Below are 24,151 nucleotides of genomic sequence, written 5' to 3' on the forward strand. Positions count from 1 at the left end.
TGAAATATGATGCATATCCTACAGTTCATAGCCAGATAAACAGCATACTATTTCTACCGACAGTACATCACATTCCTATCACTTCAGAGTAAACCGTGGTAAACTAGGGACTTTCTGTGTGGAAGGAAGGTCAACCTGTTTTTCACTGAAGAGGCCCAGCTTGTTTTGTTACACTGGCAGGTGGAGCACCAAGTGGAGTCTCATTTTGAGTCAGTGTGTGAATTCTGGTTCGTGCCTCTGTCCAGATGCAGTCTGGGATTTTAGCAGCTCCTCCTCCGGACTAAGGCTTATAGGTGCTGCTTACTGTCTGCTCACATGAAAGCCTTGGGGAGAGTGTCCGCAGGGAGTGGGTTGGGCTCGGTCTGACTGCCTTGAGAATGGCTGTGCACTGTTAACTCCTACTATACAGGGCCGTGAAATTTGTGATGAAACCCAAGAGCAGCCAGCTGTCCTTTGCGTTATGTTCCTTTTGTGCTGGGGTGGAACACTTGGCCTCAGGCATAACTAGTACACTATCGCCAAGCTAGGTCCCCAACTCTTCTGTTTTGGAAAGGCAATCATTTAAAAAAGTATTTCAATGCATGGGTGAAGGACAAAAGCACATGGCACCCGTGTGGTCAGAAGACAATTTGAGGCTGTTGCCTACCATGCAGGGCCTGGGGAACACCCGTAGGTCATCGGGCTTGGTGGTGCCAGTGCTTCCCTTCACCCACTGAGCCAGCTCACCAGACCCCAGATGTTTTGTTTTTAATCTCTTCCTTTTTTTTTTATCTGCTTTCATATTTCCAGTGTACAGCTCTTTCTAGGGAAGATAAAATCTAAGACCCCAAGATGCCTGAACCTACAGATAGTACAAAACCCTATCTATGCATACATACCCTTGAGCCTGGCCCACTGGTGCAGGACCGTATCCCAGCTACTTGAGAGAATGAGGCAGATAGCTAAGTTGAAGGTACCTTATCAGATTCAGTATCACAATTTTAAAAAATAAAATAAGAAAGGTATAAAATTTAGTAGCAGAAAGTCTGCCTGGCATGCTGAAGATCGTAGGCTCAAGCCTTCCAGAGCTGGGATTACAAGCATTTACCACCATGTCTGACTTTTTACACAGGTTCAGGAAATCAAACTTGTAGTTGTTTTTTGTTTGTGTTTTTAGCTCCTCTACTCTTTTGGGGGCCCACTCCCCCCACTCCCAGCTCCCAAATAAAAATACACATGGAGGCTTATTACTACTTATGAATGTCTGGCCTTAGCTTGGCTTGTTTCTTGCCAGCTTTCTTAAATTATCGCACCTCTACCTTTTGCCTCTGGGCTTTTATCCACCCTGTTCTGTATACCTTTCTTTACCTCTTACTTGTGGCTTGCTGTGTAGCTGGTTGGCTGGTCCCTGATGTCCTCCTCTTCTTGTTCCTTCTCTTTTTCCCAGATTTCTCTGCCTGCCAGCCCTGCCTATCCTTTCTGTCTGTCCAGCTATCAGCTGTTCAGTTCTTCATTAGACCAGTCAAGTATTTTAGACAGGCAAAGTATCATAGCTTCACAGAGTTAAACAAATGCAACACATCTTTGCATCACAAATGTTCCACAGTCTATATAAATGTAACACATCTTAAAATAATATTCCACAGCACAAACTGAGGACATCAGTGTTTGCAAAGCAGTCACTTCACTTGCTGAGCTATCTTCCCAGTTCCAAAATCATGTTTTTATGAATCTACTTAATTAATATTTTAGCTGATTATAAAATGTTAGCATGCCCTCTTTTCCCTTGAAGGAATATTTCATTACCTTTTCAACACAAGGTCTCACTTCACTATCCTCAACCTCATAGTGAAGATTCTCCTACCTCAGTTTCTGAAGTGCCAGGATTACGGGCTTGTGCCCCCATGCCCGGCTTCTACATTATTTTCTGACTTCCGATTGCTATTGATAGTGTCTGATATAGTTGTAATTCCTCATTGTTTGTGGTTGGTCTCATCTCCATCTTCTCACCCATTTCCACCTTTCAACATTTGTCTTTATTCTAGATATTCTCTTAATTCCATCATTTTTTATCAGTTTAACATAATTTAAAGTCATCTGACAGGAGGGAACCTCAGTTAGAAAATGCCCCCATAAGATCAGACTGTAGGCAGGCCTGTAGGGTATTTTCTTAATTAGTGATGGATGGAGAAGGACCCAGTCACTGTGAGAGGTGCCCCACTCTGGGCTGGTAGTCCTGGGTTACATAAGAAAACAGGCTGAGCAAGCCAGGGGGAGTAAGCCCATAAGCAGCACTCCTCTGTGGCCTCTGCATCAGCGCCTGCCTCCAGGTTCCTGTTCTGTTTTACTTCCTGTCCTGACTTCCTTGAGTGATGAATAGTGAACCATAAGACAAACCCGTTGGGCAGTGGTGGCGCACACCTTTAATCCCAGTGCTTGGGAGGCAGAGGCAGGCGCATCTCTGAGGTCAAGGCTAGCCTGGTCTACAGAGTGAGTTCCAGGACAGCCAGGGCTACACAGAGAAACCCTGTGTATGGGGGGAGGGAGAGAAAGACAAATAAACCCTTTCCTCTCCAAGCTGCTCTGGTCGTGGCTTTTTGTTTCTAGCAGCAACACTTAGTAACCCTGACTGGAATGGCTATGTGACTGGTGTGGTGCTGTGTTCACTCGTGTGCTGTGCCTTCAAAGGGATCTTGTGATCCAGAATGCATGACCTGGATTCTGAGAACGTTTTCCTTGGTTATTTCTTATAATTTCTGCTTCGTCTCCCCTATTTGTTTGTTTTAACCCCATAACTTGGCTGCAGGATCATGAGCTGTGCTTCTTTTGACCCTGCCTTTCCCCGTTACCTATTTTCTGTGTGCTCTGTTGCTGGGGAGATTTTCTTTACTTGGCTCTCTACTGTTTCTATGGAATTTTTTTTCCCATTCTTAAATTTTAGTAACTCTTTAGGTCTTGGCCCCTTTGAAATATCTGATTCTATCACATAAATATTGCATCTTCTCAAGATACTGATTTTAACTTAATCAGATATGTGTTCTCCTTGATGTTTGTTTCCTCCAAATTACACTGTTTCTCTGTAATGCAGAGGGATTTTCATTTATTTGTTTATTTACTTACTTATTGAGAAAGGGTCTCTTGTACTCAGGCTGTGTAGCAGAAGATGGCCTTGACTGTATGGTTCTCCTGTCTCCACCAAAGCACCAGGGTTACAGGTGTTTCCCCCATACCTAGTTTTTTAAAGTGATGGGAGGATAGAGAACCCAGTTCTTTGTGAGTGCAGGCAAGTACTCTATCAACTGAGCTATGCCCATAGCCCAATATGGAAAGTTTAAAAGACATTTAAGGCGCCTGTGCCTATCTATGTGCACATAAGCCACAACTCCTGTGGAGGTAAAGGATGAAAAGGGTTTGAAGGATCCTTGTTGTGTCTCCCGGTCTTTCCAGCGGTAAATAGGTGGTGCCTCCTCTTGTCCACTTTTCTTTTCCTGTTCCTTTATCCTTGGGGTCTTCTGATCTGTCCTGTCCCCTTCTCTGTATCCTCATCTTCATTCTGACTGCAGCAGATGTATTTTGGTGGGGAGAGGTTGAGACAAGGTCTCACTTTGGAGCTCTGGCTGTCCTTGAACTCTCTATGTGGACCAGACTGACCTTCAACTCAGAGATCCTCCTGAGTGCTGGGTGCTGGAATTAAAGCTGTGTACCACCATGCCATGCAAAAGCATCATTCCACATTAACTACAGTATTTTTTCTGGTGTATTCTGAGAAGTGAAATCCTGGGGTAAGGATTTTGGTCATTTCATTTTGACAAATTTTGAACAGTGCTCTTCTTAATCATTTTGTTTAAGAAATTAGGAAAAGAGAGCAGTGAGAATTTGGTTTTTGGATTTTGTCCACAGGTTTCAAAAACTTTCAACAAGCAAGTTACCCATGTCATTTTCAAAGATGGATATCAAAGCACCTGGGACAAAGCCCAGAAGATAGGGGCAAAGCTGGTTTCCGTCCTCTGGGTTGAAAAGTAAGTAGCTGACCTCTATTTTTCTCCAGTAGTTTTTGAAGATTGGTAAAATTCTCCTTTTAGTGCTTTGCCTAGGTTATAGAATTTGATAATATTTGGTTTTCATCTTTTCTCAGCCTTCTATGGAGACAAGTGCCTTAATATCTTTAAGCCTCAACTTCTGCAGCTGAAAAATGAGTGAAATGCTGATTCTGTGTAGAGGGAAGGTGTGTATGAAGGCCTAAGGCAGTGGTGTGCCTTGGCCGTGCAGGAGATGGGGAATGTGACGGAGCACTGTGCGTTGTTACCTAATGTGGCTGTTGACACAGACCTTCATGGCTAGAGTTTATCTTCTCACCACGCTGGAAGCTGTATACCTCAGGTGTCTGCGACTTGTTTCTTTTGAGATGTCCTTGGCCTGTACGTGGCTATCCCCTTCCTACGTTCTCATGACATTCCCTCTGTTTATGTTTCTGTCCTCATTTTCTCTTAAAAGGTTATCAGTCACATTGGGTTAGGCCTTCAGCAATGACTTTCCTTGCTTTACTTACTTTAAATATCCTGTCTCCAGATGCAGTCCCTTTGCGGTTTTGTTAGGAATACAATTGTGTGAGGTTTAATGACAATCCAGCCATCAAAGGGAGGTTTAGGTGGGAGCTGAAGTCAGTAGGTCAGGTGCACAGTGCGGAGGCTCTTCTGGGAGTGACATGGAATTGACTGTGCTTTGAGATTGAGGTTAGCAGAAGCTGACAGTGATGAGGAGCCGTTGAAAGTTCAGATCAGATTAGGACAGGAAACAGTGTGGTAATGAGGACTGACCAGTTCAGGATTTAAAAACAACGAGTAACTAGTGTGTTTGTGTGTGTAAGGCTCTCTGTACATGTGTGGGATTGCTAAGGACGGCTGTTCATTGCCTGATGTAGTCGGACTCTGCGGAACCAGAAAGATGGCATTGGCTGAGATTGGGAAGGCTCTAGAGAACTGGGGCTGCTAGCTATCGAGATGTGCGGAATCAAATGTCAGATACTTACTAGACCTTACTGTAGAGATGACGGGTGAGTGGGTAAACAAGTTCTGGGAGAGACTGGCAACTAAAATGGGGAGTTTTCTGTACTGGGGCTGTTAATTAAAGCTCTGCACTAAACATGAGCCTGGGTAAGCAGATGAAGGAGGAAAAAAGTTGGATGTGTCTGGGTCTGGACGTCAGGCTGAGAGGAATGGGGGAAGGACACTGAAGAGTGGAGTGTTGAGTGGCCATGCTGCTTAGTTTTCAGAAATGAATGGACCTTTTATTTGGGAAAACACATTGAACTATCTGTACTCGGCAATACTTCTGACCTCAGATGTGTGGGGTCTTTTCTTTACCGGGCAAGTAAGTTAGTTACCAGTTCACTTAGCACCAGCTGGATGTCCAACAGCTCAGTTATGACACTCTGCCTGGACTTGGGGTCAGATCGCACAGGGTAGGGGCTCAGTCCTTCAGGTCTGTACTGACCTGAGATGGCAGTCATAAGTTCAGGCCTCCACCACTTCTGTCCCACCAGCTATGAACACGGTTTCCGTTACTCCCTTCTTGAGTTGATGGTTTGTTCGAATAGCTCACATTATTTAAGGAAGAACTCTTGCGTCTTCCCTGGTCTGTCAGGACTCTCCCCATCTCCCTGGTCTGTCAGGACTCTCCCCATCTCCCTGGTCTGTCAGGACTCTCCCCATCTCCCTGGTCTGTCAGGACTCTCCCCATCTCCCTGGTCTGTCAGGACTCTCCCCATCTCCCTGGTCTGTCAGGCTGCTCTCCCCATCTCCCTGGTCTGTCAGGACTCTCCCCATCTCCCTGGTCTGTCAGGACTCTCCTCACCTCCCTGGTCTGTCAGGACTCTCCTCACCTCCCTGGTCTCTCAGGACTCTCCTCACCTCCCTGGTCTGTCAGGATTCTCCCCATCTCCCTGGTCTGTCAGGATTCTCCCCATCTCCCTGGTCTGTCAGGCTGCTCTCCTCAGGTCACTGGTTTGTTACAAAAGGTGCTTCTCAGGAACTACCAAGTAGAAGAGATGCACACAGGGTTCTTGTGCCTGAAGCCCCCATACCCTCTTAGAGCGTGCCACCTTCTCTGTATATTAGAACACCTAAAAGCTCATCCAACCCCCTTGCTGGCTTGTATAGGACTGAATCTTCACTGTTTCCATTTTTTAATTTTATTTTTTTATTTCATTTATTTATTTATTTATTTGGCTTTTGAGACAGGGTTTCTCTGTAGCTTTGGAGCCTTCCTGGAACTAGCTCTTGTAGACCAGGCTGGCCTCGAACTCACAGAGATCCGCCTGCCTCTGCCTTCTGAGTGCTGGGATTAAAGGCGTGTGCCACCACCGCCCAGCCACTGTTACCATTTTTGGAGGTGTGTGAGTAGCGTAGAGGTTTTAGCCTCAAATTCTCAATTGGTCCTTCCAGGCTAGCCAGGTTCCCACCATAAAACCAGTCATTAGCAGAAACTTAACAGACACAATAAAAGATTAATATTCAGGAATTTTAGAAGTAGAAGCTATGTGACAGGCACTAGGACAGTGATCACATAGATTTCTAATTATAACACATACATTTGTTCTAGGCCAGTTTTGGGGTCAGAAAGTGTAATATTGATGTTTCTACTCTACCCAGCCTCCTGCACGGTCAGCTTCCTGCTCAGGACTGGTGTGTTCCTGGCAAGTTGTTCAGAAGCCAGCGTTCAGATGTCTTCGTCAGTCTGAGCTCAGCCTTACTGCTGTTTCATTTAGATTTCTCTCAGTTTTCTAAAATAGCAAGGGGGATTGCTTTATGATGTAGGATTCAGGAAATGTCCTATTCCAGAGACCTTTTTCAAGTTATCTGTCACCAAATAGGGAGGATGGATGGGTTCCATTTGTTAGATGAAAGTCAAGGAGGAGTGGCTCTGTGATCCCTGTGCTTGGGAGGATTGTTGGGACTTAGGCTACGTAGTAAGACCTTGTCGAAAAACAACAAAAATAAGATTTTTAAAAATAAGATACAAACGGGCTGTGTGACATTACTGTCTGTGGAATGGAACTTCACACACAAATAATTATCCCATATTCAAAATGCTTGAGGCAAGAAGTGTTTTCAGATTTGGGGATATTTGCATCTATTTATTGGATGAGCATCTCGAATATTAAACTCTGCAAAGTTTAAAAGACTAGTTTTAGAGACTAGGTGGAATGTTTACCTAAGTTAATACTGTCTCAAAATTTTAAAAAAAGGAAAGTAATTTCAGTCTAAAAATAAGGCTATTCAACCATAAAATACTGAACTCAGGTCATTTCATGTGTCAAATGAATCTGCCCACTTTTACATTTCTCTTGTATGTTTTATATCCATGTGCACCCTGTCTTTCACAACATCACATATCATTTTTCCATTGAACAGTTGCCTGTACCCATATGCTAAATATAGTAAGACAGCCTCTCATACATTTACAAACATACATATATATATAGGTACTGTTCTTGTTGATACTCATTCCTGAGAATGAAGTTTTCTCAAGTATTTTCCTTAAATAATTTTTATTTTTATTATAGGTATATGAATTATATATAAATATTGGTTATATTGTAAATATTTTCTTTTTTTATTTATTATTTATACAATGGTCCTCCTGCTTACACACCTGCACACCAGAAGAGGGCACCATATCTCATTATAGATGGTTGTGAGTCATCATGTGGTTGCTGGGAATTGAACTCAGGACCTCTGGAAGAACAGCCAGTGCTCTTAATCTCTAAACCACCTCTCCAGCCCCTGTAAATATTTTCTTATTGTAAACTCCCTTGTGAGGTTATTCGTGTGTTCAGGCGGTAAGAGCTTTGTCTTACATGTTGTTTGCAAACCTGTCTTTCTCAGTTTCTATGTAGCCTCTACTTCTTCAGTTGTATTCCTTTACACAGAAACTTTTTTGATGGTTTTTCTTTGGTTTCCTCTGCTTTGATTGTCATCCTTAGGAAATCATTGCCAAATCCAGACCACACAGATTTGTATCTCTGCTTCCTTTTAAGGGGTCTTAATGGTTTATGTGCTGTCTTTCATCTGTGTTTTATTCTGAGTGAATGTAAATGGCAAAGGAGGGTTCTGCTTGTGTTGTCTTGCATGTGGGCAGGTAGATGCCACAACACCACTGTTTGAAAAGATTAATGTTTTTGGACCCATTGGTGAAAATTGGTTAATATCATAGATTTATGTCCAGACTCTCAGTTACCCTTCTTTTCTTCATTTTAATTGCTACTTATTTATTTGTGTGTGGGAGGGGGTGCTTCTGTAGGTATGCTTATGCCATGGCACACAGATACTAATCAGAGGACAACTTGTAGAGGTCTGTGCTCTCCTACAATCACGTGGGTTCTGGGAATGGAACTCAGATCATCACTCTTGGTGCCAAGTGTCTTTATAGTCTGAGCCATCCCAAAGAACTATATAGTGGAGCAATCCTTACATATTTGTACATAGAGATCTATCCCACTTTTTTTAAACTAACCTTTTGAAATTTTATTTTTATACATGTATTTAAGTATATGAGTGTGTAGGTTCACAATGTGTGTACAGTGCTCACAGAGGTCAGAAGAGGCGATTGGACCCCCTGAAACTGGAGCCATGGATGGTTGTGAGCTACCACATGGGTGCTGGAACCTGAATCCAGGTCCTCTGCAAGAACAACTTGTGTCCTTCCCACTGAGCCATGGCTGCAGACCTTGTCCCATGCTCTTATATAAAATAATACTTTATATGACAGGTTGTGGCTCATTTGGTAGAGTGTTTGCCTGGCATGCACAGAACCCTGGATTGACCGCCCCCTCCCCCCCAGTGCAGTATAAAGTGGGGCTGTGGTGCATGTCTATAATCCTGTTATTCCACCTGGGGGTCATAATCTTTGCCCCAAGTCAGGTCTGGCCTTATGAACTCAATAAACCAATCAAAAGAGCCAAATTAATACTGGGAAGCAGAAAAATGGTGATCATGAAGAGATTAAAACACACTTTGGGGGTGTCTGCCCCTCAGAGTGAGCTGACTCCAAGTGGAGGGTAAAAGTGGATGTTCCCAGCAGCTGCTGGAGTCATTTCAGTGCAGGGACATTTCTTCTTTCTGCCTTAGCTTGCCCGTATCAGTTGCTTTTTTTCCTATACTTGGTGAAGCAGGAAAACGGGTTTGGACATTGAATAAACCTGCTTTCTGCTTTTAAGTTGTCTCTTTTATTTGGCTTATCAAGTTCTGGTTTCAGACACAGGTTGTAACCCCCAAGTTTTATAACAATCCCAGCATTCCCAAACGGGAGTTTGAGCTGTGGAGTAGGGCATAGAGGCAGGAGAAGGATCAGAGTTCAAGGTCATCCTCAGCTACACAGAAAGAGTTGTTTGAGGCCGTGTGGGCAATGTAAGACCCAATCTCCAAAAATGGGGGGGGGGGTGTATTAGAGATGCAGGAAATAGCATAACTGGTCTGATAGACATTTTTATGTAATTCCCTTTTCCAGTCAGAATCAGTGTGATATGGAACCTCTGGACACTACCATTCTCCAGATACATGTCTTTCTGCAGCTTTAAATGCCATAAATGGAGTTTTTAGCTCAAAGGGACTTACACATTATGATTTGTGGTAAATGCTGCCAAATTTTCCTGGAAAGAATGCCTTAATTTCCACTCTTTCTAGTAATATAAAAAGATATGTCTTAATTTGTAAGTAAAAAGTATTGTTTTTATTCTTGTTTTTCCTGATTTTAAGTGAGCTGAGATGACCTTTTAATCACTGGTCTGGCTTTTCTTTTAACTGCCTGGAGTCACTTACCAGTTTTTCAGTGGCTAGTCATGAGTGTGGAGTCTATTGGGTACCAGGTTTCAGACTGTAACAGTCTCTGATAAAAATGACCTTTCCTTTGGAGAACAGAAAATTCTATATCCAAGGAAACAAAAGATGAAGCCAGAATAATTAAAGATCAACCTGGCTCTCATCCTCTGGGTCTTTTGGAGAAAGTTGAGCATAAATTAAAATTTTAAAACAGTGGCTAAAGCAACAACAACAAAAGAAATGCATCCATTAGCTTTTGTCAGCCTGCTAAAGGTAGGTGTAAGACTGCTGCAGGTCCGGGACCTAGGCCTGTGGAAGAGTCACTCTTCCTGGTTGGTGTGGCTGGCAGCATGATGGTGTGCGGGAAGAACGCGAGAAACCTGTAGTGACCTCTTTCCACAGCTGTGCGGGACAGCAAGTACACTGCAGGAAGACTCTTTGGCTGGCTGTCCCTCGCAAAGTCTCAGCATGCCCCTAGCATGTGCCTTCTCTTAGAAGAGGTAGGGTGGGCTATAGAGGACATTAGGCTTACAGAAGGTAAGAGAGCGATTTGGTTTCTAATGTGACCTGAGGAAAGATGGGCCTGGCAAACTTCATACTTAGCAAACACTCTAATATTTCTACAAACGCCCTTTCTTTGCACAATTATATAATTACATTTTCTCGTTTAGTTACAGTCTCCAATGAGATTCTAAGAATATAATCCCACATCCTGCAGATTCAGGTCTGGATCCACAGATGGAGAGATGGAGACTGGTGCGCAGCCTCTCTGCTTTGTTCTGACCCTCACTGGGTACAGCCTGGTTTTTAGCCCCCAGAACTCAGGTCCCAGTTCAGATCCACTGTTTTCTCTGCTCAGAGACAGCTCAAACAGACCTTCCTGTGTTCTTCCTTGTGTCCCAGGACTGTGTGCTAGGCAAGTGAATTTTGAGATGTGTCCAGACCTAATCCTAATACAGTATATTTGTGTTAGAAAATGATACTCTGCTGCTTAGGTGCCTCACAGACTGGATTAGGGGGTAAAGGGCAACAGTTTGGAGGAGGTGAAGGAGCAGCAGGAGTGGGAAAGAAGCAGCTGCAGCCTCCCTCAGCTCTGAATTGGCTACTGCTGGTGTTGTCAGGACTGCCTTGTGGCCACTAGATGGGGTGCTAATGTTACCATTAGAAGTCTACTAGGAAGCATTTTCTGTTAATCATATTGATGGGGTGCCAGATAAATGGGAGGCTTTTGGTTATTAGTGGAGTTTGGCTTTATTATTTTAATTACAGGTCTGTGTGGGTAGGTGCGTGTGAGTTCCCCAGGGAGGCCAGAGGCATCAGCTCTGCTTGGAGTTGAGTTACAGCTGGTTGTAACTTAGCTGATAGGCTCTGGGAATCAAGATCCGGTACACTGGAGAAACATTACATGCCCTTAACTACTGACTCCTCTCTCTAGACCTTGTTTTTGTTTTTGACACAAGGTCTCACTTGGGCTACATCCCAAGCTGTCCTGGAACTCAATATGTAGTTCATGCTGACCTTGAACTCACAGAGATCCACCTGCTATTAATTCACGTACCTAGTTCAGTGTGAGTTTTTACTGAGTAGCTTCATACCTTAGCATGTGTGTGAACATGCAAGTCCCTTCCTAGATTTATGTTACTGGCATCATGTTTCACTTCATGTGGAAGCTGACCGAATTCTGAATCTGAGCTTGAATGTACATCCTGTCACTCTGATGGGTGAGTTCTTGAGATGCTTATTCTAAAGTTAGGTTAGACATGTCTTCTCTAAGTATGTCACCTAGACCAGACACAAATTTTGCTGATATGAATCAAGCCTTCCCGAAACAATTAGCTATAGAACATATTTAGTAATTTTATAAACTTGGGCAGATGGTCTGTGAGCTAAACTTAGTTTGTAAACCAGAAGGGAGGTGACAGTGTTTACACACCAGAGCTGGTGCAGACATGTCCATTGTAGCTGACCTTGTCCTTATGTGCTAATAGGATCTGTAGTTTCAGTTTCTCTTCTTCTACTGACATTTTTCTTGAGTGAGAACAGCTGGTGAGAACTCAGGGTTAAGCTCAGCCGGGTAGAGAAGAAGCGCCTGAGGGACATCACTTTCCTCCTGCTGCTCTTCCGAGGCTCTTACTGCCTTTGTTGGTTTATCTGTTTTCCCTTTCATCTCACCATGTGTCTGTAGCTCAGGCTGGCCTTCAGCTTGCAGCAGTCTGCGCCTCTGTCTCCCAAGTGTTGAGATCGTGGGCCTGACTCAGTACACCCCGCTCTTCTGTCAGGACCTTTCTGAAGCTGTGGGCTCTGGAGGCTTAAGTGATGGGATTGTTTCTTAAAACCAGCTTTGTATCTCTATGCCTTAAACCAAGTATGGTGGCTTATGTCTATAACACTAGCACTTGGGAAGCTGAGACAGGAGGATCACTGGACTTCAAGGCTTGATTATGCTATATGACTAGTTCCAAACAGCCTGAGGTACAATGTGAGACCTTGTCTCAAAATATAGGTGTTTTATAACCCCTTAAGTACCACCTGCCCCTTTACAGCCCCCGCCCCGGAGCAGCCTCTGGTCTGGACTCCGTAGCCAGAAGTTATACCCTGCTATAGGGTTTCAGGCAGATGGACTCTTCTAGCATGCATTGCTTGGCTTCCTTCAGCCATGTGATAGTTTAGAGATTTCTCCATGTCTTCTGCAGCAATAGTTTCCTTCGGTTGGTTAGCCAAGCAGTATCTATTGCATGTACATACCACAATGTGTTTGCCAGTGGTAGAAACTTGAACAGTTTTCCATTTTTGGTTACTATGAATGAAGTTGTCATGGAGATTTGTGTTTGTGCCTTTCTGTGTTTTCATTTCTCGTGGTTTATGACCCAAACAAGGTGGCCGCGTGGTTTCACGTTCCTCCAACAGTGTGAGTGTCCTTTTGTTCCATGCTTTCACCCACACTTGGGATTTAGCTACTAAGAGTGGATATATAGCAGTCTCTCCTACATTCTAATTTACATACCGTACAATTTGCAGTGGAAGTATCCAGTTCACTGCTTTTAAACATACTCAGAGTTGTGCAGCCATCGCCACAGTGTTAAACTACTTTGTTCCCTTGATTTGATGAAGCCTTTCTCTTTAGCCATCACTCTCCATGCCTGCAGCCTCAGCAACTCTCTGTCTTTATAGTTTCCCAGTTATGAACATTGTGCATAAATGCAGTCACGTCGTATGGAGCACCTGAGGTTACTTCTTAGCAAGGTCCTTCATGTTGTCATTTTTATTTGCTTCCTTTTTCTGACCAAATAACATTCGATTGTATGGATGTATGCATGCACACACACAGAGAGTAAGGAAAGGACTCGAGCATTACAGGGCTTAGGGTGGAGGTCAGCTTCTTTTCTGTTGCTGTGATAGAAATACCCTGACAGACAACTTAGGGAGCAGAGGTTTGTTGGACTCAATTCCAGGGTACAGTTCACTGTGGCAGGCAGGTCACAGCAGCAGGGATGAGAGGGCCGGTCCTGTTAGATCCTCAGTCAATGGAGAACAATGTAAGAGAATGGTCTCATCCACAGTTAAGGTGGGTCCTCCTTCATCCTTTAATGTAGTCAAGAGAGTTTGTCAGAGGCATTCTCAGAGGCTAACTTTAATCTAGAAAGTTGCGTATAGAAATATATGCCCAGAAACCTACCTCTTAGGTCTTAGATGTTGTCAATGAATACTAACCATCACTGGGTAAAAGGAGTCATTCCTTTCAGCCCCACCCCACCCCTGCTTGATCTGTGGTGGACATTATCTGGTGCCTGCTTTAAGTTTTATTTTTAAATAGTTTTCTTTTTATAATTTTTTATATTTATTGTATTTTATATGTATTGGTATTTTACCTGCCTGCATATCTGTGAGGTTGTCAGATCCTCTAGAATTGGAACTACAGACAGTTATAAGCTGCTGTGTGGGTGCTGGGAATTGAACCAGGGTCCTCTGAAAGAGCATCCAGTGCTCTAAACCATTGAGCCATCTCTCCAACCTCAAGATTTATTTTTATTTACTTGTATGAGTGCCTGCATATGTCTCACATGCATGCAGTACCCACAGCAGCCAAAAGAGGGCATTAGATCCTCTGAACTGTAGTTAGAAATGAATGTGAGTCACCATGTAGGTGCTGAGACTGATCCAGTGCTCTTAACTGCGGAGCCATCTCTCCAGACACAGGAAATTTGTTTTTAACCAGTCCCCCATCAGGGTGCCCAGCTGCCACAGATAGATATGCATTCTTTGCACACAAACATTCTTTCTCTTTATACCAATGTGCTTGATACTATTTTGTTAAGTTAGTGGGTTGTGCTTACAGTTCTGATCTGAAGTAGGTAGTTGGATCTTGAGTCTACCATAAATACACTTCCTGTCATGGGTTGTTGTTGTTGTTTGTTTGTTTCCCTTCCCTGAGTGCTGCTACCTGCCATCCCTATGTCCAAACTTTTGGGTTTCAGTTGTCTCACGTGGACCCAGAGCCTCCACCCTGGTGTTGGGGGAGTGTGTATGGCTAGGCACCCTGTTTCCCTACTCCTTCTCATTTATTCTATTGTGTCCCCATCTCCCCACACACACCCAAAGGCTGGCAGAATCTGAAGTCCTTGACTCCCCTGCCTGCTTCCCGTTTCCCCAGGCACCTCTTATCTACTCCTTGTTTTTGTTGGTTTATGTCCTTTTTGTTTTCTTTTACTGTGATTTTATTGGGATTTAGGGGAGCAAGAGAAAATCGTGCACTTGCTCTGTTGTTTTATCCAGAGGTCAAGAACCTGTCTTTATCATCGAAGCATTGCTCAGTTAAGTGAACCTCCAATGGCTTCTTCCCTGGTTATTACAGTGCCCTTGGTTACTCTCTTGCTCCTGGATCCCATTCTTCAGGTGACCTCTCTGTGACATCTCCTTCCCCACCCATCTTTCCTTACATAGGGCCCACAGGAGCGGAGACACCAAGTCCTCAGGAACCAGAACTCTTTGTGCGATGGTTTCTCCTACTTGGGATTGTCTGCCTTAGCTTTTTCAGTGTGTTGGTGGTGGTATATAGGAAGGCTGCTCATTTGTTTTTATGGTGGTGGTATATAGAAAGGCTGCTCATTTGTTTTTATGGTGGTGGTACATAGGAAGGCTGCTCATTTATTTTTATGGTGGTGGTATATAGGAAGGCTGCTCATTTGTTTTTATGTTGATTTTTGTATCTGCCACTTTTCTGCAAGTGTTTTATGATTTCCTTTTGTGTAGGATCATATCTTCTACAAATAAGAACATTGATGGCTTCCTCTTCTATTTGTATCCTTTCTACTTATTTCCCTTGTCTCTTTGCTCTTGCTAAAACTTCAAGACTTCTCCATTCTACTTTTTGAAACAGGGTCTTATGTAACTCTGGCTGGAGCTTGCTGTATAGACTAGACTGACCATGAACCTCTGCCTCCTGAGTGCTGGGATTAAAAGCATGAGCCACCATGCCTGGCTTTCCTGGCTGTATTCTTTCACTTGAAGTACATGCACACTCAAATGGGACTGGTTTGTAGTGCAACAAAGGTGTCATTCTTTCTTAGTGGATTGGGGGTGTAGTTAGTGAACTACACCCCTAGTTCATATGCTCTGGTTGTCAGTCCCCTCCCCCATACCACCCTGAGGGAGCAGTAGTAGGTGCAGAAGCATCCACAGCTGCTGGAGAGGCTCACCACACACACTGTAATAGTTAATGAAGTCATTCCTCTAACTTCAGTAACTGTTTGGAGATAATGGGGAAGGATCGTATGGCAGATGAGAAGATACTAACCACTAAGGTTAGGAGTGGAAGGGAAGTGGGCTAAGGACAAGGATGAGGATTAGAGCAGCTGAGGGAAAGAATGAGTGAAAAGTAAATGGAAAGGAGGAACCTGGATACTGTTAGGACCCACCGTTAAAGATTATTACAGCTACAGAAGGTGGAGTAAAGAGGAGGCTGCACGTGGAGAAGAGAGAAGAAACGAGGTAGGAATGAGAGGAGAGATTGGCCATGTATAAAGTGAATATAATCTAGCAATATCATAATCAAAGCAAGACCATTAAGACATGCTTTTGCACGCCAGAGAGATGGCTCAGCGGTTAAAAGCACTGGCTGTTCTTATAGAGGACCTGGGTTTAATTCCCAGCACCCACAATGGCAGCTCACACTTCTGGTCTCTCTGGATACAAGGCACACAAGTGGTGTACAGACAAGCATACAGATAAAACACTTGTACTCATAAAATAAAGATAAGTGTGAAAAGATATTTATGTGAGGATGGAAATTGAAAAAGCAAAAACAATGTTCAAATTATCATCATATCAGTCAGTGTCTCTTCCTTGTTGGGATGGGTTCTGAATCCCTCCCCTCCCTGTGATGTCTCATGTGGCAGAATACAGATGAGAGAGATGCAGTTTGTTGTTATAGCTCACAGTTTTAAATCACATTTGTGGGTGTGCAGTGTTCAAACAAATGACCTTTTGGGTTGAGTTTCTGCTCTTTTGCCAGTAGGTGTCAGACCTTCCTTGAGTTTTTCCCAGCCCTCTAGATGGACTGTTGCTGTTGGGAAATGTCCATGTCATTGTTCCACATGTGCTAGATGGTGACACTCACCCACTTGAGCGAGTGGGAGTTAAGTCCAAGGTGCTGGTGTGGCTGTGCCTATGCTATTGTTTACCTTATTGGCTGCACATTCTTCTTACCTGGGCTTTGGCTGCCTCTGTTCCTGTCTACTTCCATGGTGTCTGCTAAGTTCTGAGCTCAGCAGAAATTTTCGGTTCTTGGTCACCTGTGGAGTTGGGGGGTGCTCCCAGAACACCCACAGAAAATCTTACCTTCAGACTTGCTCTGAAGTGTGACATATTGACTGCTGTTTCCACAGCCTGTTAATGTTGAGTCTGTCAGCCTGGGTATATTTATCAACCCCTGGATATATCTCTCTAGCTCACCAGTTCCTGTGTGTCCAATGTAGGGAGTGAAGGTGGGTGGGGAGCGCTAATTTTATTTTGGCAGTGGTTGGGATTGAACCCAGTGTGTCATACTTGCTATATAAACACCCTAACACTAAACCACTCTCTCATAATCTCTCAGGGTAGAAGGAAATGCATCCTTCTTCCTCATCACCCCCCAAGAGCTTGGACTACAGACATGTACTTGGTGTGGGAGAATTGTCTGTATTCTGTCAATCATATTTTAAATAAACGCTGATTGGCCAGGCAGGAAGTATAGGCGGGTCAACCAGCAGGAAATAGAGGTGGGGCAGGGGCGACCATATAGAAGATTTGGGGGAATCTAATTTATACCAACTTATATTTGGCATTATATGTATTTATATATTATTGTAAAATATATTAACTGCTGCCTGATACGCAGTTCTCATGATGTGTGTGTGTGTGTGTGTGTGTACACATATAAAGCAAAGACAGTTTCTCACTGTAAAACCTTGTGTTGGTTTTACAGATGCAGGATGGTGGGAGCACGTGTCGATGAATCTTTGTTCCCTGCAGTGAATACTAATGAACATTTACCAAGCCCAATGAGAAAAAAAGTAAGTGTGCATCTTCAGTGTAGACAGGGTGATTATGAATGTATCACTCCTGGTATTTATTCTAGAAATCATTTTCATAGATATTGTTCAGAGTGTCTTAAGTGTGCTGTTGCTTTTCTCATATAAAATTTCTAGTTTGCTGTATTTTTTTTTTTTGGTATATGAATGCTTTGATGTAATCTATAGAAAATGGAAGAGATGTAGTTGACCTTGAAATTAAAACTTGCCCCAAGATTCGGCAGCCTTTTGTGTTTGTTTGTGTTTGGTGTTTCTTTTCTTTTTTTTAATTTTTATTTTATGTGTTTATGTTTTTCCTGCCTCTGTGTCTGTGCACTACATGCAAATCTGGTGCCCATGGAATCCAGAAGAGGGAATTGGATCCCTTGGAGGTAGAGTTGGTTGTGGGCTGCCAAGTGGGTGCTGGGGATTGAACCAGGTCCTCCACAAGAGCAGTCAGTGCTCTCAACTGCTAAGCCATCTCTCCAGCCCCTGGTTTTTCTTTGAAGTATCAAAAGCACCTTGTTCTCATGCAAGAACCTCTGGTAGATTTGCTGACCTCATCAAGATTGAATGAGGTGAATGGGAACTGTAGACTTGAAGCTGAGTGAAAGAATTAGCTGTGGCTTCTCTGCACTTTAGAAGACACTGCATGGTGTCTATCCATTATGTTGATCACAGTAAGCCGGGTGCCAAGGCAGTGATGAGGATATTCCCCCAAGGCTTCTCCAGACGTCCTCATCTGATTCTGGGCAGTTCTTGACTGTAACGTGCCCAAGTAAAGGACTTGGAACAACACATCAGGAGTACATGCTGTTTTCATTTAACACACTTGGTAAACTCAAGCAGAACCGGCATCTCTGATGTTTCTTCCCTCTGTCACTTCATCTTGACTGGTGACCTGGGTAAGAGTCCAGAGTGCTCACTACATGTTAGCACTGTACCCGTGCTGCATAGTGAAGCTCTGCTGAGCTAGGTGTTCTGCTTGCTGGCCTGCTTTTCTTCCCCACTTAATAGTGTGTCTTTGATCATATTAATTTTGTTTTATATTGCACATTATGAGTGAGCCTTCTCTATATATATACTCACAATCCATGAGTTTTTTATGAAGCATGTTACATGTGTAATGAGCATTTACTTGTGAACACAAACATAGACGTAGAGTTGGTGACTCGATGTGCAAATAGCCTTAGATTTGGAGATTCTGTCAACAGTCTGCAAGAGCATGTCTTTGTTATCCAGTGCTTTTGTATTATCTTTACACTTTGTCTAGTCTGATGTATAAATAGTGACTACCTGTAGCCTACACTTACCACTTCTGAAACCTTCCTTTTTCTTCCTTTTTCCAAATGCAATTGCCAAACATGACTTGAGAAACATTATTTTAGGTGCTTGGACGGCAATTTCTGTTCTCTGCTCCCAGCTTGACCATTGATTTGTTTAGTCACATCATCATATTATCTGTTCCCTCTCTCCCGATCAAGCTCCTTTGACGTACGCTCAAGACTCACTTTGCAGCCTTCTGTGACTTTGTGTGGATGTCACGTTACCGATCAGCCCTCTCTAACACTCCCTGTTGCAGTAATAGAGGTCTTTCTGCTTGTGGCTGCTGCCTGGTTCTGTCAGTTTCATCCTGTGACCGAAGTTCCTAGGTGCTGTATGGATTTGTAAGGAAGCTTTGCTATTTTCAGGTTCTGTAAATCTTTCTTTTTTAATCAACTAACCCTCGTTCTAACAGCCACCACCTATCTAGTGATAGACACCAAATACTAAGGTCACAGAGTGGAACCTCTATCCTCTGCTTGCCACTTACCGTGGACTCTGCCCCATGGGAAGAGTACTCCAGGTACACCGCTAACCCTCGACAGAATAATGTGCACATGCTGTACAGACTGTCCTGACTGTGCAGCAGGGAGCCTGCTGGACTTAATCTCCCAGCTTGCACGAATAGAACCTACTTACCCACTAAGGCTCTTCCCTGTCACTCATCACTCTGGTGCAACCTCTCATATGCTGAGGACCAGTGCCCGAAACTAAGGCCTGCCTGACCAAGAAAGTCAAGAACAAAACTAGGGTATAGACCTACAAGGGCCAGAAGCAACTAAGACAAAGAAACTATGATTCATTTCTTTAATTACTGAAATAATAGCTTTTGTGTTCTGTGTCATTGGAGGAAAGTTGGTGTGAGGATAGCAGAATGCCTAGGCTGCTGCTTAGAGCGTTCTTGGCTGCTGAGAATGCTGGCATCCGGAAATAGCTCAGAAAACAGTTGCATAGTATATAGCCTTTTACTTTATCTCTTAAATTCTACTTGTCAGAAATAAGTATTGCCAACTCACATACAGTATAACAAATAACTCATTAAGAAATTCTTTTAATTTTGATGTCATTATAGTTACCAGAAGTGTATGGAAAGGACTTTCTCTCCTGTTTTAAAAAAACAATCAACAATCATAGGGACTGGAGAGATGGCTCAGCAGTCTCCTTCAGAGAACCTAGCTGCGTTCTCTTCCCAGCATCTCCATGGTTGTAGTAATAAGAGCGGCGGGGCTGCGTCCCCAGCACCCCGGCCTCCCGCACGGCTGGCTTTACCCGAAATAACAACACACAAACTGTATTCTTTTAAACACTGCTTGGCCCATTTCTATCTAGCCTCTTCTAGGCTAATTCTTACATATTAATTTAGCCCATTTCTAATCATCTTCATAGCACCGCTAGGTGCGCTTACCGGGAAGATTCTAGCCTACGTCCGTCCTGGGTCGGAGCTTCATCGCATGTGTCTGCCCAGTAGAGGAGAGGATGGCGTCTCTGCTCCAGCGAGCAGAGCTGTTGAGTCTGACCTCACTTCCTCTTCCTCCCAGCATTCTGTTCTGTTTACTCCTCCCACCTATGTTTTAACCTATGAGGGCCAGCCAAGCAGTTTCTTTATTGCTTAACCAATGAAATAACAGATTGATATATGACACTCCCACATCACATGGTGACTCACAACTGTCTCTAACTCTAGTTTCAGGGGATCTGGCACCCTCATTTGGCCTCTATGGGCACCAGGCATGCATATGGTATACATACATAAATGCAGGTCAACATTTCTTCACATACAAACAAGAAAATCTTTTGTTTTTGTTTTTTTGCTTTTGTTTTTTTTCAAGACAGGTTTTTCTCTGTGTAGTCCTGGCTGACCTCAGCTCACAGAGATCTGCCTTCCTCTGCCTCTGCCTCCTAAGTACCAGGATTAAAGGTATGCACCACCACCACCCAGCATAAGTAAATCTTTTTAAAGTAAACAATAAAGAACACAGTACACTTTCATTAATGTTGACATCCTTTTTTCTTTAGCACAAATGTATGCAGCCTAAAGATTTTATTCCTAAAACACCAGAAAATAACAAAAGACTTCAAAAGAAGTTTGAGAAAATGGCTGAAGAGCTACAGAGACAGAAGACAACCCTTGGTAAGCCAAGTCCACTGTCGTAACAGCTGGAGGTGTGGAAGCTGCTGTAGCTTTAGGGAGGAGGGAGAGCCCAGCACCATCTGAGAGAGCCAAAGGGAAGGACAGCCAGAGAATCCTCATCACTCATTAAGTCAATGGAATTCTTTCCTGAGAAATGTTTACAGGAGAAAAGCAATTCCATTTCTTTAATGTTGCCTTTTTATCTCATGCCTGGGCTTTTTTTCTTTACCTCAAATAGGTAAAACTTAGGCAATGTTTGCTCTGAATGCTATAGGGAAACACCTTGGGCCCACTTTCCTTGGTCAGATTAAAGTGTGGATGTATATGGAGTATGAACAGTGCTCAGTAGGACCACTTTCTGAAACCTGGAGAGGAAACCAGTTTTAGAAGCCAACCCACAGTCCAGCTTCTTGTTAGTTGTGTGATTGTGTACATGATATCAACTTACCTGTGACTCAGTGATTACCTCTGTAAATGAGGATGCCAACACCTATCATCTTGTAGGGCCTGGGTACAGCTGAATGAATAATGCATGTTCCTTACTGGGAGCTCAGCAAGGGTCTATTGTCAGTGCCATGATTCACAAGGGGATAATACTGTCTGGGAAGAGAATGGTGCTGAAGGGAGCGGGATGCAGGGGGTGGAGATGGCCTTAGCAGAATCAAACTGGTGAGGTGTGGAAGCATTTTCTTGAACTTAAAGTTGAACTGTTTCCAGATGATGATGTTCCCGTCCTCCAGTTTGAGTCTCGCTCATTGGTGTACAGCTCCTCAACTCCTGTTAGGAGTCACCAGGGCATGATGGAAAAGAGGCTACAAGAGATGAAGGAGAAAAGGGAAAATCTTTCCCCTACCTGTAAGTGATGATTTGTAAAATGAAAATAATTCTGGTGAATTACAGAAGATGTATTAAGTCATAGTTCTACTAGATATTTCCTGTGAAACTTTGAAGGTTTCTCAGCCACAGCACCATTGACTTTGGGGGATAATTCTTTGTTTTGTACACTATCTAAACCAGTAATAACTCTCCCTCACCTTGCGACAGACATTGTCCCATGTCTACTTCAGCACTAGGGTCCTACTTGGAGGTAAATATTAAGAACTTCCATGGTTAGCAAACAAATGAAGACATTCATTTGATTTGGTTTACGCTTTAGGCAAGTTGGATTTTTAAACTTTCATTCTACATATTCTGTAAGTTAATGCTTTGGGGACAATAATTGATAAGAATTCATTTTTGTCAGTCTAATGTCTACAATATACTTTACGTAGTCTTTCTACTCATTATATTATATTAAGCTTAGAATATATAGTTAGTCATTTAATTTGTATATGGGATCAAGAGCAGAATGGATAGATATGCTGGTGTCCTGACCAGTAGGAAATTGTGATTCAGTTCAGTAACATGTCATTGTTTTATCAGCTTCTCAGATGTTTGAACAGGCTCAACAGAATCCAAATACCTCTCTGTGTGAAGCATCTTTGAACGTTTCTCATGAATCTTTAAGTTCAGGTAAAATTGTAATTTTTTTTCTTTTTGTGACAGTTATGATTTGAAAGGTGTAGTGTGTGTGTGTGTGTGTGTGTGTGTGTCCACTCACACTTGTACTTTTGGAGACAGACTTTTGCTATGGAGCCCTGGCTGGCATGGAACTTACCATATAGACAGACCCAGCTGGCCTCCAACTTACAACAGTCTTCTTGTCTCCTCTTGAGTGCAGAGATTACAGACATGCACCACCAAGCCCAGCTTCTATGTTGCTATTTCTAAACATTCAAGTAACTTAGTACAACTACAACTCAACGTTTCTCCTTGAGATTTGGTAGCATTGATTCAAAGCCAGGATCTCCTGCTTGAAGTCTATGGGTTGCTTCCTGGGGATTTGTCTTTTTGCTGCAGAATAAGTTGCTTATTTTTAGAAATCCTTATGACTATATATGAATTACTAAATGCAGTGTAAAACATTTCTGTCTGAGAACAGTTAGTGCTGAAGAGGAATTGTTTAATGTTTAGTTAACCTGTGAAGTATGCTATTGAAAAAAGTCTATCTAAAATAGTGTGAGAACTCATGACTTTTTTCTTTTCTCTTTCTTTTATATTTTAAAGATTTATGTTTGTATGTATGTATGTATAGTTTCCTGCCTGTATGTATGCCTGTGCGCCAGAAGTGGGCACCAGGTTATAGATGGTTGTGAACCACCATGTGGTTACTGGGGATTGAACTCAGGACCTCTGGAAGGCCAGCCAGTGCTTTAAACCTCTAAGCCATCTCTCCAGCCCAGCCTTTTCCCTCCAAGATTATATAACTTTGATGTGTCGAGTTTCTTACACCTTTCTCCCATAAGCCCATGGGAGACTCTAAATAAAGTCTCAGGAACCCTGAAAGAACTGTGTCCAAAGTGCCTCAGATGCTTTGCGTATCTTGGAAAGCTACAAGAGAAGATTGAGCTAGGCTTTCTTCCTGTCTGTGTGCAGTGTATTCTGGCATTTCCTTCTGCACGCTCTGGATTATTCACCCATTTGTCTTCTCCTTTTCTGCTCAGATTTCTTGGTTGGAAATAAATAGTGATAAGAATGTTTGACTTCATTTTCCCTGCACAGTTTTGCGTCTCACTGTAAAACACAAACCTACACACCCCCACCTACCCCCCCCCCACCTCAGTGAAGTAGGCTGCATCCACATTCCCATTTTACCAGAGGGAAAACCAGGACAAGGAGAGGGCGGGTGGTTTATGCAAGATCCTGTGATTGTGAGTGACACACCCAGGCCACTGACTTAAGTAGCCTAGAATTTATGCTCTTAATGATCTACCACGGTGTGTCATGGGTCTTGGAAGAGTGTGATGATTTCTTTCCATTGCTAAAAGTAAATCTCATGGACCCTCCACTGAGGCCTTCATAGCACATACAGGCTCAGCGTCAGGCTGGCCTTTGCTTGTCCCTTCACAGAGCATGGTGTCAAGAAAGGTGTATCTTTGTTGCCGCTGCTCCATTCTTAAAATTAAATTGCCATTGTCTCAAGCAGAAGTTAGAATCCCAGATTTCCCCAGATTGAGTGGTTTCTCTAAAATGGAAGCCTGCAGCCAGCCAGCACTGTGCCAGTGGAGAGCCAGCCTTGAGTGATGACTCTAAGTTCCCAAATGAGCAAAAAATAGTGACTGCCTCTAGTACCTCATAGTATACTAAGAGAACAGAGAACTGGGCAGTGGTAGTGCACGCCTTTAATCCCAGCACTCAGGAGGCAGAAGCAGGCAGGTTTCTGTGAGTTCAAGGCCAGCCTGGTCTACAAGAGCTAGTTCCAGGACAAACTCGAAAACTATAGAGAAACCCTGTCTTGAAAAACCAAAAGGGGA

The 24,151-nt window shown here is 43.3% G+C and overlaps 1 protein-coding gene across 5 annotated transcripts in view; it reads left to right on the plus strand.

Moving 5' to 3' along the window:
- The window catches only part of Mcph1 (microcephalin 1), a 199,832-nt gene that overhangs the window by 3,073 nt on the left and 172,608 nt on the right, over window positions 1-24,151 (plus strand). For 4 of the 5 annotated variants that reach the window (XM_075986286.1, XM_075986284.1, XM_075986287.1 and 1 more), the window contains exons 3-7: window positions 3,880-3,998; window positions 17,260-17,347; window positions 20,684-20,798; window positions 21,516-21,653; window positions 22,221-22,310. In XM_075986286.1, the coding sequence (XP_075842401.1) occupies window positions 3,880-3,998; window positions 17,260-17,347; window positions 20,684-20,798; window positions 21,516-21,653; window positions 22,221-22,310 (550 nt within the window). The remainder of the gene's footprint in view (window positions 1-3,879; window positions 3,999-17,259; window positions 17,348-20,683; window positions 20,799-21,515; window positions 21,654-22,220; window positions 22,311-24,151) is intronic. The other variant, XM_075986285.1, reaches the window with a different exon arrangement.

Source organism: Microtus pennsylvanicus, chromosome 9 (assembly GCF_037038515.1).
Source record: "Microtus pennsylvanicus isolate mMicPen1 chromosome 9, mMicPen1.hap1, whole genome shotgun sequence".
NCBI classification, from domain to species: domain Eukaryota; kingdom Metazoa; phylum Chordata; class Mammalia; order Rodentia; family Cricetidae; genus Microtus; species Microtus pennsylvanicus.